The sequence below is a fragment of the Kogia breviceps genome, chromosome 1, assembly GCF_026419965.1.
Source record: "Kogia breviceps isolate mKogBre1 chromosome 1, mKogBre1 haplotype 1, whole genome shotgun sequence".
Classification (NCBI taxonomy): Eukaryota; Metazoa; Chordata; class Mammalia; order Artiodactyla; family Physeteridae; genus Kogia; species Kogia breviceps.
This window is the reverse complement of record NC_081310.1, coordinates 50,216,431-50,231,599: the sequence shown is the minus strand read 5'-3', so window position 1 is coordinate 50,231,599 and position 15,169 is coordinate 50,216,431. Positions and strand designations below refer to the sequence as shown.

At 37.1% G+C, this 15,169-nt stretch overlaps 1 protein-coding gene across 4 annotated transcripts in view; it reads left to right on the top strand.

The window, feature by feature from the left end:
- Positions 1 to 15,169, top strand: part of SUCO (SUN domain containing ossification factor) — an 82,812-nt gene that overhangs the window by 11,138 nt on the left and 56,505 nt on the right. For all 4 annotated transcript variants that reach the window (XR_009338243.2, XR_010840219.1, XM_059079534.2 and 1 more), the window contains exon 2: positions 13,283 to 13,391. Coding sequence is in view for 2 of the 4 variants with exons in the window: in XM_059079534.2 (XP_058935517.1) it covers positions 13,283 to 13,391 (109 nt within the window). In the remaining 2 variants the exon portion in view is untranslated. The remainder of the gene's footprint in view (positions 1 to 13,282; positions 13,392 to 15,169) is intronic.

The window sequence follows — 15,169 nt, the reverse complement described above, 5'->3', positions numbered from 1 at the left end:
GCATCGGCAGGCGGACTCCCAACCACTGCGCCACCAGGGAAGCCCAAGTTTGTGTAATTTTTAAGGTTAATTTCTATAAATTATTTTATAATTTTTGTTATTGCTAATAGTTTATTTTCTATTTTGTTATTGCTGGGGAGGAAAATACTGACTTTTTTGCTTCTTATATTTTTAAATTGAAATAATTTACATACAGTGAAATGCACATGTTATCAACTATATAGTTGGATCAGTTTTGACAAATGCATACATCTGTGTAACTCACACCCCATCAAGATACAGAACATTTCCATCACTCCAGAATGTTTTTTCATGTCCCATTCTACCGAATTCCCTGAAGCAACCGGTGATTTGATTTCTATCACCATGGATAGTTTTGCTAATTCTGGAACTTTATTTAAATGGAATTATACAGTATTTATTCTGGTGTCTGGCTTCTTTAACTCAGTGTAATGCTTCCAAGATTTATCTATCTTGTTTCATTCATTAGTAATTCATTCCTTTTTATTGTGAGAAGTAGTACATTGTATGAATATCCTACAGTTTGTTTACATTCTCCTGTTGAACATCTGGGCTGCTTCCAGTTTTTGGCTATTAGGAGTAAAAGCTACAGGGGACATTTTTGTACACATAGTTTTCATTTCTCTAAGAAGTACCTAAAAGTGGAATTGCAAGCACAGAAACAGATGGATATCGTATGCTTCTGGATATAATACCCTGAGAAAGACACAACATCGCTTATGAAGGCTTCCAGCCAGGAATACATAACCTGAATCTAGTCATGATGAAACAACAGACAAACCTCAAAAAAGGACCATATTATTTCAAAATAAAAGGACTATGTCCTTCAAAATGTCAGTGCCGCATAAGGTAAAGGCCAAGAACTATTCCAGGTTAAAGGAGGCTGAAGGCACATGAAAAATGCAGGATATGATCTTACACTCGATTCTGTACTTGAGGTGGGGAGAGGTGGAATGCTGTTAGGACACTACTGGGGACATAGATTATTGTGTCAGTGTAACATTTACTGAGGTTAATAATTGTGGCATGGTTGTGTAAGAGAATATCCCTATTCTGAAGAAATACATACAGAAGATATTTAGAGATAAATTACATGGAGTGGGGAGAGAGGGAGGGCTATGTGCTTGCCAGGAGTAAATGGCAAATGATGGAACCAGTGGGTCAAAATGTTAACAATATGTTGATATGGGCAAAGGGTTTGTGGATGTTCTTTGTGCTATGTTGGCATTTCTTCTGAAAGTTTGAAATTATTTCCAAATAAAAAGTGGGATTTCCTTTTTCTCTGTGTATGGTGTTGATTAATCTACTCAAATTTCTTTAATTATCATCAATTAATTCCAATTTTTGTATACAATGTGCCAATTTTGTTATTTTTCTAGAAACACCCATTTCTTCTGAGTTTTCAAATATATTAGTATATATAGCTGGTAATATTTTATAATTTTAAAAAATCTGTTTTGTTTGTGGTTATTTCATGCTTTAAGAACATATTTTGTTAATTCATGTCACCAACTCTCCTTTATCGGTTTTTCCAGAGGTTTATCTTTTTAATATGTTCGTCAAAGAACTAACTTTTGGTTTTCTTTTTTTTTTTTTTTTCCTGTGGTACGTGGGCCTCTCACTGTTGTGGCCTCCCCTGTTGCGGAGCACAGGCTCGGGATGTGCAGGCTCAGCCGCCATGGCTCACTGGCTCAGCCACTCCGCGGCATGTGGGATCTTCCTGGACCCGGGCACGAACCCATGTCCCCTGCATCGGCAGGCGGACTCTCAACCACCGTGCCACCAGGGAAGCCCCTAACTTTTGGTTTTCTTAATCTTCTTTGCTTTTTTTGGTTTTGTTTTTTATTTCAGTGATTTCTGTCCTTACAGTCTTCCTTTTTTCTTTAGATTTACAGTCCTTTATCTTCTTTAGTTGAAATATTAGTTGTTTTGTATTCAGTGTCTCCAAATGTGCTCAGAAGCATAGTTTTCCTGCTGCTGTCTTACCAGCATCCCACCAATTTCAACCTGTAGTCTTCTGCTACAATGTTTTTTAATGTTCCCTATTGTTTCCTCTTTAACCAAAGGATTATTCTGCTGCATAATTTTGTTTCCAGGCTTTCGAATGTTGTTAGCTGTTGCTATCCTAAATGATACTCAAATGTGAATTTTACAAGACTTTTAATTACATTTACTCTGAAAGTTAATACCTTTCTATATGAGTTGGTGAATCCATGCCACGTTTTGGGGTAGGAATTGGCAAAAAGGGATAAATGTCCTCTTAGTTTCAAGATTCTATTTTTTGAGTTTATGTGTGTGTGAGAGGGTGGTGGATGGGTGGGTGAGTTGGGGAGTGGTAGTGGTGGAGGTGATGGGGCTGATGGGAAGAGGAATGAAAAGTGACCTAATTTTTTCTGCTACTTGCTACAAAACAGTTCCCCTCAGAGCCCTTATTCATTTAATAAATATTTATTAAGCACATAATGTTTGCAGGTTTTGACTTTGTAGGGAGGGGCTAAAGTATCAATAGTTAGGAATATGGAATTGATTCTCAAAGAGTTTAAGTGTAAGAGAGGATATACATGGCACAGAATCAACTTACAAATAGTAAAGGGGAGTACTAATTTTGAACTGAGGGAGAGTGTCAGAGGTTCACAGACTGCCATTTATCTTGATGTGATTTGTGGTGCTGAACTTCTTAAAAGTTTTGAAACTCATCTCATCAGGCTTGGGATTTTCATAGTACAGTTTTTGAAGCTTGCTTAAGTAATATGGAATGAGACCCATTTAATCATGCAACAAAGTGCCCTCAGCCATTGTAATGTGACCCACTGATTCTTAATGATGGGGCATGCATATCTAATTCACCTGGGGGAACTTGTTGAAAGTAAAGACCCCATTATAGAGATTCATTCTTCTTCAGTAGAGTTGGAGTGGGTTTGGGGTATTTCATTTTACTTTGGTGATTTAAAATTCCTTGACAGTTATTAGTTGGTGATAAATTTTATCTATTTTAGGTTTTTTCTTATACACAAAATTAAGGTTATCTTTACAGGTCTGTTCCTTAATTAATATCTGTCCTTAAATAGGTACTGATATGTTAGAGGTATTTAAGTGATACTATTGATAAAGCTGTAATTAAGAGTAGGAATAGGGTAGATAGGTAAAGAATGTAGTCTATATTAATGTCAGGTGTATTCGCATTCATCAGAGAAATAGAACCAACCATATATATGTATCTATATATATATATATATACACACACACATATATATAAAATGAGGCATTGGGTCACACGATTATGGGAGCTGAGAAGACCCACAGTCTGCGATCTGAAAGCTGGAGACCGAGGAAAACCAGTGGTTAATTCAGGCCAAGTCTGAAGGCCTGTTAACCAGTAGAGCTGAAGATGTAAATCCCAGTTAAAGGGCAGGAGATGAGATGCCTCAGCTCAAATAGTGAGGCAGAGGAAAAAAGGGCAAATTCTTCTGATTTTTGTTCAATTCAGGCCCTCAAAGGATTAGATGATGCCCACTTAACATTGGGGAGGGCAGTCTACTGAGTCCACTGATTCAAACGCCAATCTCACCCAAAATACTCCTAACTTTGGATAATGGGATTTGATTATATGATGGTAAAAGTAAGGATCATGAGATTTAATGTCTTTTGGCCATCTTCACATTAACTGTGAATATTAGGATTTATACACACATATACACATACACATGCAGAATTCTTGATGATAAAACTAGTATGTGCTCATGGTAGAAATTCAGAAAGTATAGAAAGGAATATAGAAAATAAGGAGGCATAATCTCCAAAATTCTAACACCCACAGTTTTGAATATCTGAAACTTTTTGCTGTCCCAAATTTGTGTATATATACACTCACAAATGCACCTACAAACGCACATGTGTACACACACACAGCTGAGAAACAATGCAAAAGTCTATCAGTAAAGAAATATTCAGTAAATAATGATATATCTGTATGAAATTTTGAACAAGTAATATGTTCTTGTGGTTCAAAAGACATAGAGTATTATAGAGTGAAGATTATCCATCTATTATCCTGTCACCCAGTCACTCAGTTTTCTACCCTGGAGGCAACCAAGGTGGTGCTTTTTTTTCTTTTTAATTCTTCCAGAGAAATTTATGCACATACAGGTGCCTTTAGTACACATATGCACACATGGTAGCACACTATATGCATATATTATTATGTACTTTGCTTTTCTCTTTTTTTTTGGTTTTAATTTTTATCAAAATGATGTATTCATATCAAAAAGTCAGATAGCTCTAAAAGGATTTTGTTTGTTTGCTTTTGCAAATAAGCCATTCCCTCATCCCTCTTTCCCCATTATTTCTTTCAAGGAAACCACTTTTATCTCTTGGCTGATGAATTTTATGTTTACCTCTTTGTCTCTAAAATAATTGCTTTAATGTCAGTTTTAGGTATTTTACTACAGATGATCAGATTCTCTTAAGCACTAGTTAATACAGTTTAGTCATAATTTGGGATAGATCAGTATTCAGTGTTTATATTATGACTATAAATGATACAACTAAGCTGTGTAATAAAACATGATTACTTTTCCCTTTTCTGTTCTACTTTTCCTTTTTCGTGGTACTAATATTTGACTTGTTATGTTTGCTTGTTTTTCTGTTTAATTACAAATTATTTGCCAGTTATGTAAATCTGTTCTTGAGATTTTCAGACTCATCAGTTGTGCTGTTAATTTCATCCTTCTAAAGAAGACTCTTCCAGAGTTTCTGATGACCTCCAATTTAGTATGGTTGCCCTCTGTTCTTTGTGTACATACAGCTGTCATCCTAGGAATTCTCTTTCCAGTCACACTGGGGATTCCCTTTTCCTCTCTCATCTCACTAACATATTGTTGTGATTATTGTGGTTTCTTTTTTTTTTTGACATCCTCTTGTCTTTATTTTTTATTTTATTTTATTTTTTTAACATCTTTATTGGAGTATAATTGTTTTACAATAGTGTGTTAGTTTTCCCTCTACAACAAACTAAATCAGTTATACATACACACATGCTCCCACATCTCCTCCCTCTTGCATCACCCTCTCTCCCACCCTCCCTATCCCACCCCCCCAGGCGGTCACAAAGCACAGAGGTGATCTCCCTGTGCTATGCAGCAGCTTCCCACCAGCTATCTAATTTACATTTGATAGTGTATATATGTCCCTGCCACACCCCACTTCGTCACAGCCCACCCCTCCCCCTCCCCATATCCTCAAGTCTATGCTCGAGTAAGTCTGTGTTTTATTCCCGTCCTACCACTAATCTCTTCATGACATTTTTTTCCCTTAGAGTCCATATATATGTGTTAGCATATGGTATTTGTTTTTCTCCTTCTGACTTACTTCACTCTGTATGACAGACTCCAGGTCCATCCACCTCATTATAAATAACTCAGTTTCATTTCTTTTTATGGCTGAGTAATATTCCATTGTATATATGTGCCACATCTTCTTTATCCATTCATCTGTTGATGGACACTTAGGTTGCTTCCATGTCCTGGCTATTGTAAATAGAGCTGCAATGAACATTTTGGTACATGAGTCTTTCTGAATTATGGTTTTCTCAGGGTATATTCCCAGTAGTGGGATTGCTGGGTCATATGGTAGTTCTATTTGTAGTTTTTTAAGGAACCTCCATACTGTTCTCCATAGCGGCTGTATCAATTTACATTCCCACCAGCAGTGCAAGAGGGTTCCCTTTTCTCCACACCCTCTCCAGCATTTATTGTTTCTAGAGTTTTTGATGATGGCCAATCTGACCGGTGTGAGATGATATCTCATTGTAGTTTTGATTTGCATTTCTCTAATGATTAATGAGGTTGAGCATTCTTTCATGTGTTTGTTAGCAATCTGTATATCTTCTTTGGAGAAATGTCTATTTAGTTCTTCTGCCCATTTTTGGATTGGGTTGTTTGTTTTTTTGTTATTGAGCTGCATGAGTTGCTTATAAATTTTGGAAATTAATCCTTTGTCAGTTGCTTCATTTGCAAATATTTTCTCCCATTCTGAGGGTTGTCTTTTGGTCTTGTTTATGGTATCCTTTGCTGTGCAAAAGCTTTTAAGTTTCATTAGGTCCCATTTGTTTATTTGTGTTTTTATTTCCATTTCTCTAGGAGATGGGTCAAAAAGGATCTTGCTGTGATTTATGTCATAGAGTGTTCTGCCTATGTTTTCCTCTAAGAGTTTGATAGTGTCTGGCCTTACATTTAGGTCTTTAACCCATTTTGAGTTTATTTTTGTGTGTGGTGTTAGGGATTGTTCTAATTTCATACTTTTACATGTAGCTGTCCAGTTTTCCCAGCACCACTTATTGAAGAGGCTGTCTCTTCTCCACTGTATATCCTTCCCTCCTTTATCAAAGATAAGGTGACCATATGTGTGTGGGTTTATCTCTGGGCTCTCTATCCTGTTCCATTGATCTATATTTCTGTTTTTGTGCCAGTACCATATTGTCTTGATTACTGTAGCCTTGTAGTAGAGTCTGAAGTCAGGGAGCCTAATTCCTCCAGCTCCATTTCTCGTTCTCAAGATTGCTTTGGCTATTCGGGGTCTTTTGTGTTTCCATACAAATTGTGAAATTTTTTGTTCTAGTTCTGTAAAAAATGCCAGTGGTAATTTGATAGGGATTGCATTGAATCGGTAGATTGCTTTGGGTAGTATAGTCATTTTCACAATGTTGATTCTTCCAATCCAAGAACATGGTATATTTCTCCACCTATTTGTATCATCTTTAATTTCTTTCATCAGTGTCTTATAGTTTTCTGCATACAAGTCTTTTGTCTCCTTAGGTAGGTTTATTCCTAGATATTTTATTCTTTTTGTTGCAATGGTAAATGGGAGTGTTTTCTTAATTTCACTCTCCGATTTTTCATCATTAGTGTATAAGAATGCCAGAGATTTCTGTGCATTAATTTTGTATCCTGCAACTTTACCAAATTCATTGATTAGCTCTAGTAGTTTTCTGGTAGCATCCTTAGGATTCTCTATGTATAGTATCATGTCATCTGCAAACAGTGACAGCTTTACTTCTTCTTTTCCTATTTGGATTCCTTTTATTTCTTTTTCTTCTCTGATTGCTGTGGCTAGAACTTCCAAAACTATGTTGAATAAGAGTGGTGAGAGTGGGCAACCTTGTCTTGTTCCTGATCTTAGTGGAAATGGTTTCAGTTTTTCACCATTGAGAACGATGCTAGCTGTGGGTTTGTCATATATGGCCTTTATTATGTTGAGGAAAGTTCCCTGTATGCCTACTTTCTGCAAGGTTTTTATCATAAATGAGTGTTGAATTTTGTCAAAAGCTTTCTCTGCATCTATTGAGATGATCATATGGTTTTTCTCCTTCAGTTTGTTGATATGGTGTATCACGTTGATTGATTTGCGTATATTGAAGAATCCTTGCATTCCTGGGATAAACCCCACTTGATCATGGTGTATGATCCTTTTAATGTGCTGTTGGATTCTGTTTGCTAATATTTTGTTGAGGATTTTTGCATCTATGTTCATCAGTGATATTGGCCTATAGTTTTCTTTCTTTGTGACGTCTTTGTCTGGTTTTGGTATCAGGGTGATGTTGGCCTCATAGAATGAGTTTGGGAGTGTTCCTCCCTCTGCTATCTGTTGGAAGAGTTTGAGAAGGATAGGTGTTAGCTCTTCTCTAAATGTTTGATAGAATTCGCCTGTGAAGCCATCTGGTCCTGGGCTTTTGTTTGCTGGAAGATTTTTAATCACAGTTTCAATTTCAGTGCTTGTGATTGGTCTGTTCATATTTTCTATTTCTTCCTGGTTCAGTCTCGGCAGGTTGTGCATTTCTAAAAATTTGTCCATTTCTTCCAGGTTGTCCATTTTATTGGCATATAGTTGCGTGTAGTAATCTCTAATAATCTTTTGTATTTCTGCAGTGTCAGTTGTTATATCTCCTTTTTCATTTCTAATTCTATTGATTTGAGTCTTCTCCCTTTTATTCTTGATGAGTCTGGCTAATGGTTTATCAATTTTATTTATCTTCTCAAAGAACCAGCTTTTAGTTTTATTGATCTTTGCTATTGTTTCCTTCACTTCTTTTTCATTTATTTCTGATCTGATCTTTATGATTTCTTTCCTTCTGCTAAATTTTGGGGGGTTTTGTTCTTCTTTCTCTAATTGCTTTAAGTGCAAAGTTAGGTTGGTTATTCGAGATGTTTCCTGTTTCTTAAGGTATGATTGTATTGCTATAAACTTGCCTCTTAGAACTGCTTTTGCTGTATCCCATAGGTTTTGGGTCGTTGTGTCTCCATTGTCATTTGTTTCTAAGTATTTTTTGATTTCCTCTTTGATTTCTTCAGTGATCACTTCGTTATTAAGTAGTGTATTGTTTAGCCTCCATGTGTTTGTATTTTTTACAGATCTTTTCCTATAATTGATATCTAGTCTCATAGCGTTGTGGTCGGAAAAGATACTTGATACGATTTCAATTTTCTTAAATTTGCCCAGGCTAGATTTGTGACCCAATATATGATCAATCCTGGAGAATGTTCCATGAGCACTTGAGAAAAATGTGTATTCTGTTGTTTTTGGATGGAATGTCCTATAAATATCAATTAAGTCCATCTTGTGTAATGTATCATTTAAAGCTTGTGTTTCCTTATTTATTTTCATTTTGGATGATCTGTCCATTGGTGAAAGTGGGGTGTTAAAGTCCCCCATTATAATTGTTTTACTGTCGATTTCCCCTTTTAAGGCTGTTAGTATTTGCCTTATGTATTGAGGTGCTCCTATGTTGGGTGCATAAATATTTAGAATTGTTATATCTTCTTCTTGGATTGATCCCTTGATCATTATGTAGTGTCCTTCTTTGTCTCTTGTAATAGTCTTTATTTTAAAGTCTATTTTGTCTGATATGAGAATTGCTACTCCAGCTTTCTTCTGATTTCCATTTGCATGAAATATCTTTTTCCATCCCCTTACTTTCAGTCTGTATGTGTCCCTAGGTCTGAAGTGGGTCTCTTGTAGACAGCATATATATGGGTCTTGTTTTTGTATCCATTCAGCCAGTCTGTGTCTTTTGGTGGGAGCATTTAATCCATTTACATTTAAGGTAATTATCGATATGTATGTTCCTATTACCATTTACTTTAATTGTTTCGGGTTGTTCTTGTAGGTCTTTTCCTTCTCGTGTTTCTTGCCTAGAGAAGTTCCTTTAGGATTTGTTGTAGAGCTGGTTTGGTGGTGCTGAACTCTCTCAGTTTTTGCTTGTCTGTAAAGGTTTTAATTTCTCCATCAAATCTGAATGAGATCCTTGCTGGGTAGAGTAATCTTGGTTGTAGGTTTTTTTCCTTCATCACTTTAAATATGTCCTGCCACTCCCTTCTGGCTTGTAGAGTTTCTGCTGAAAGATCATATGTTAATCTTATGGGGATTCCCTTGTGTGTTATTTGTTGTTTTTCCCTTGCTGCTTTTAATATGTTTTCTTTGTATTTAATTTTTGACAGTTTGATTATTATGTGTCTTGGCGTGTTTCTCTTTGGGTTTATCCTGTATGGAACTCTCTGTGCTTCCTGGACTTGATTGACTATTTCCTTTCCTATATTAGGGAAGTTTTCAACTATAATCTCTTCAAATATTTTCTCAGTCCCTTTCTTTTTCTCTTCTTCTTCTGGGACCCCTATAATTCGAATGTTGGTGCGTTTAATGTTGTCCCAGAGGTCTCTGAGACTGTCCTCAGTTCTTTTCATTCTTTTTTCTTTCTTCTGCTCTGCAGTAGTTATTTCCACTATTTTATCTTCCAGGTCACTTATCTGTCCTTCTGCCTCAGTTATTCTGCTATTGATCCCATCTAGAGTATTTTTAATTTCATTTATTGTGTTGCTCATCGTTGCTTGCTTCCTCTTTATTTCTTCTAGGTCCCTGTTAACTGTTTCTTGCAAATTGTCTATTCTATTTCCAAGATTTTGCATCATCTTCACCATCATTATTCTAAATTCTCTTTCAGGTAGATTGGCTATTACCTCTTCATCTGTTAGGTCTGGTGTGTTTTTATCTTGCTCCTTCATCTGCTGTGTGTTTTTCTGTCTTCTCATTTTGCTTATCTTACTGTGTTTGGGATCTCCTTTTTGCAGGCCGCAGGTTCGTAGGTCCCTCTGTTTTTGGTGGTTGTCCCCAGTGGCTGAGGTTGGTTCAGTGGGTTGAGCCGGTTTCCTGGTTGGGGGGACTAGTGCCTCTGTTCTGGTGGATGAGGCTGGATCTTGTCTTTCTGGTGGGCAGGTCCTCGTCTGGTGGTGTGTTTGGGGATGTTGGTAACCTTATTATGATTTTAGGCAGCCTCTCTGCTAATGGATGGGGCTGTAGACCTGTCTTACTCTTTGTTGGGGATAGGGTGTCCAGCACTGTTCTTTGCTGGTCCTTGAGTGAAGCTGGGTCTTGGTGTTGAGATGAAGGTCTCTGGGAGATTTTCGCCGTCTGATATTACGTGGAGCTCGGAGGTCTCTTGTGGACTAGTGTCTTGAGGTTGGTTCTCCCACCTCAGGGACACCGCCCTGGTGCCTGGCTGGGGCGCCAAGAACCTTTAATCCACACGGCTCAAAATAAAAGGTAGAATAAATAGAGAAGAAAGAAAAGGAAGGAAGGAGGGAGGGAGGGAAGGAAGGAAGAAAGGAAGGAAGCAAGAAAGGAAGGAAGGAAGGTGCAGAGGAAGAAAGGGAGGAAGGAAGAGAGGAAGGGAGGAAAGAAGGGGGGAAGGAAGGAAGAAAGGAGGGAAGGAGGGAAGAAAGGAAAGAAGAAAGGAAGAAAGAAAGGGAGAAGACAGAGTAGTATAAAGTATAGTTATTAAAATAAAAAATAATTATTAAGAAGAAAAATTTCCTTAAAAAAAAAAACAACAACAACAACAACAAAAAAAAAAAACAGAAAAATGGGTTGGTCTAACCCTAGGACAAATGGTGCAAGCAAAGCTATACAGACAAAATCTCACACAGCAGCACACACATACACACTCACAAAAAGAAAAAAAAGGGGAAAATAATAGTATATCTTGCTCCCAAAGTCCACCTCCTCAACTTGGGATGATTCGTTGTCTATTCAGGTTTTCAACAGATGCAGGGCACTTCAAGTTGATTGTGGAGCTTTAATCCGCCGCTTCTGAGGCTGCTGGGAGAGACCTCCCCCTCTCTTCTCTGTTCGCACAGCTCCTGGGGTTCAGCTTTGGACTTGGTCCCGCCTCTGCGTGTAGGTTGTCCGAGGGCGACTGCCCTTCGCTCAGACAGGACGATGTTAAAGGAGCAGTTGATTCGGGGGCTCCAGTTCACTCAGGCTGGGGGGAGGGAGTGGCACGGGGGCGGGGCGAGTCCGCGGCGGCAGAGGCCGACGTGACGCTGCACAGGCCCAAGGTGCGCCGTGTGTTCTCCCGGGGAAGCTGTCCCTGGATCCCGGGACCCCGGCAGTGGCGGACTGCACGGGCTCCCGGGAGGGCCGGTGTGGAGAGTGACCTGTGCTCACACACAGGCCTCTTGGTGGTGGCAGCAGCAACCTTAGCGTCCGACACCCGTCTCTACTGTCCGTGCCGACAGCCGCGGCTCGCGCCCGTTTCTGGAGCTCCTCTACGCGGTGCTCTTAATCCCCTCACCTCACACCCGAGGAAGCAAAGAGGCAAGAAAAAGTCTCTTGTCTCTTCGGCAGCTCCGCGCCCGCTTCTAGGGCTCCTTTAAGCGGCGCACTTAATCCCCTCTCCTCGCGCCCAGGCAGCAAAGAGGGAGGAAAAGGTCTCTTGCCTCTTCGGCAGCTCCAGACTTCTCCCTATTGTGGTTTCTTAGATGTCTAATTTTCCCACATTAAAATCTTCTTGACTATTCTGTTTATATAAAGTTTAGAGTCAATCTATCTAATTTTTTAAGTTTTCTTTTTTGCCACTTCAGTATGTGGTTTTCAGATCTTCCATACATATTACCTTAAATTGTGTAAAAGTGACTTCTTTTTTTCAACTTAAAGAATTGTCAATACTGGCAATTTCAAACATTTATACTATTAACAACATAGAATATGTACTAGTATATGTATAGAACATTTCTCACTAAGTTTATATTTAGTATTTTATTGTTTCTATTATGAAGGCGGACTTTTCTTCTGTTAAATCTTATAACTGGTGGTGATGATTTGAGTAGAGAGTGTTGATTTCTTTCTTAATTTTATACCTAGGAATATAATTTTATACCCAAGACTTCTTTTAATAGGCATTTCTTTTTAGTTTTCCGCCTATATAAACTCATTATCTGCAATTAATGATAATGTTACTGTCTCCTTTCCCAATTTACACTGCTTTTGTCCTCATATTATGTAATACTAGTGATAATGGACATTCTTGTCTTGTTTCAGATCTAAATAGGGGTATTTTTTTGTTTCTTCACTGAGTATGATACTGGCTTTTAGGCTCATACGTTATGCATATGTTTCCCATGTTGAATGTCTACTTATTCCTATTTTATTGACTTTAAAAATCTTGATGGTTGTGTAAATTTATCAGATGTCTTTTGGTGACGATAATCATGAGATGTTTTTCCTTGATATTTTTGCATGGCAAACTAAATAGGTTATATTATATTGAACCATTTTTGAATATCAGAGCTAAGTTCTACTTGACCATAACAGTGGTATTTTATATCTTTGGTATGTTATTGGAGACTTTAAAAAATTTTCTTTAGATGTTTTGTGTCTGATTTCATATTATTAACCTATAGTATTTATATGTATGTGCTCTTTCTGTTAATTTTTGATATCACAGTTATGTTCCCTATATAAAAATAATTTGGAAGCTTTACTTCTGTGCTTTGAAATATCAATAGTTTAGGTAGCTTTAGAGTTATTTGCTCTTAAATATTTGGTAGAATTTAGAATATCATTGGCATTTGATGCTTTCTGAGGAGGTTAGCTCTTTGACAACTTTCTCTGTTCCTTCTGTGATAATTATCAGATAATCCTTTTGTGAAGTTTTTCCTGTTTTACCTTCATGAGATTCATGATGCCTTACTTGGAGTGCTGATAACACTGTTCATGGTTTTCTTAGGACATTAAATAAAAAAATCTTTGTCTTATGTACATTTGTCTTCATCATTAAATTGTTCAGTTCTCAAGGGCATTAGGATAAGAACCATCTGTTTGTTTATTGCCTCAAATTCTAGTCCAGGTATGGAATATGTTGGCTTAACAACTTTTTTTTCTTCTTTCTTTCTTCTTTTTTTTTTTGGTTGTGGTGACGGTGGATGTTTTACAGGCTTCCCAGTTGGCATGTATGTTGCAAAGAGAGTTCTTCAGCTTCATCATACTACTCTCAAGATGACAATTGTGCACTAGAAAATGAAGATGTACAATTCCAGAAAAAGGTACCTTAAATGAAGTTGAAGTTTTAATTTGTGTATTAGCTTTCTAAGACTTCCTCAAAACATTTGGAATAAAAGTATTTAAAAAATACCATGACATAATTTTTGGTGGAGATTTGTAATTTTCTTTGCTATAATATGAGGAGTTACTTAGGTAATTCTGAAATTAACGTGACTCTGAGATATTTATATATTTATTCTTATTGCTTATATTTGGAATGTTGTAATAACATCCTTAGTCCTACAGTAAGGAGAAAAAATAGTGCCTATTCAGAGAGAAAACTAGGGTTCCCTTTTTAATGCTTTAACTAGTTAAAGGGTTTCTAAAGAAACCCCAGTCTTATAAATTAAAAACTATTAGAAATGAGGATTATAGGGAAAGTCTGCAATTAGTGGCTATGTACTTTGTTTTATTTAATTGTGTGGAGTGAATAGACAGAGTCCAAAAAATCTGATGGTGTCTAAATAATTTATTATTTTATCATTTTAAATGATGAAAGGTGAGTATTAACTTTAGCTAGATTTGGCTCCCCTCTCCCCCCAAATCAATATACTTATTTTAAATTACAGATGTAATTTATACCCACTATAAGATATTCATATTTATATCCCATTCCCCTCCTCAAAGGAACCACAATTTACTGTTTCTTGTGAAAACATTCAGACCATTTTCTGTGGTTATAGATATATCTTTTTTTTTTTTTTTTTTTTTTTTTGCGGTACACGGGCCTCTCACTGTTGTGGCCTCTCCCGTTACAAACCACAGGCTCCGGATGTGCAGGCTCAGTGGCCATGGCCCACGGGCCCAGCCGCTCCACGGCATGTGGGATCCTCCCGGACCAGGGCACAAACCTGTGTCCCCTGCATCGGCAGGTGGACTCTCAACCACTGCACCACCAGGGATGCCCGTTATATCATTTTATAGCACACAAATTAATGTTTTAATTTTGTTTAAAAAATATTGTACAAATTTATTTCCCCTCTTCCCCAGTAATATCTCATGGATACCTTTGCATGTTACTGTATTCTTCTGAATAGCTACATTTTTATTCTGTCATATGGGTATATCACAATTTATTAAGCATTTATTTATTGACAGACTTTTGCATTGTTTCTCAGCTGTGTGTGTGCATGCATGTTTGTACGTTTGTGTTTGTGTGTGTGTGAATGCACAAACTTATAATTACATGCTTGGGCTGGTTTTTTTTTTTTTTTTGGCATGATATTGTGTTTAGAGTAGATTATTTAAATTTCTGAGTTATACAGGATATATTTCTGGGATGGAGCAGTTAAAATTTTAAAGACTATTGCTGGGTATCTCTCCAAATAAAGCATAATTGTGTGCTTCTATCTACAGTCTATAAGATTTAGAGCTAATATCTTCTTTGATGAGAAATTTGAAAACTTAAATTTTGTAAGAATGAGTTTAAGCAAAGCATTAAGGAAGGGGAAACATTCTTTCAGCAAACATATGGGTACCTAGTATGTGCTATACAGGCTTAGATAGTGTTGAATATGAACTTTGCTTTTATGAAGCTTATGTGCCAGAAGATAAATTTAAGGACAGTATAGCTGAAATTCTAATTTGAAACTGAGTGTCAAGAGAGATGACACAAAGAACTATAAGTACATTCATTTATCAAGTATTTACTGACACACAGTGCTGGGTAGTAGGACTAAAGTGTTTATTAAGAAATCAGATGTGGTGTATATTTGGAAGGCAGCTATATGCTCATCACTATACCACCAGCGCACACATGTACTATACATTTGAAGTGAAG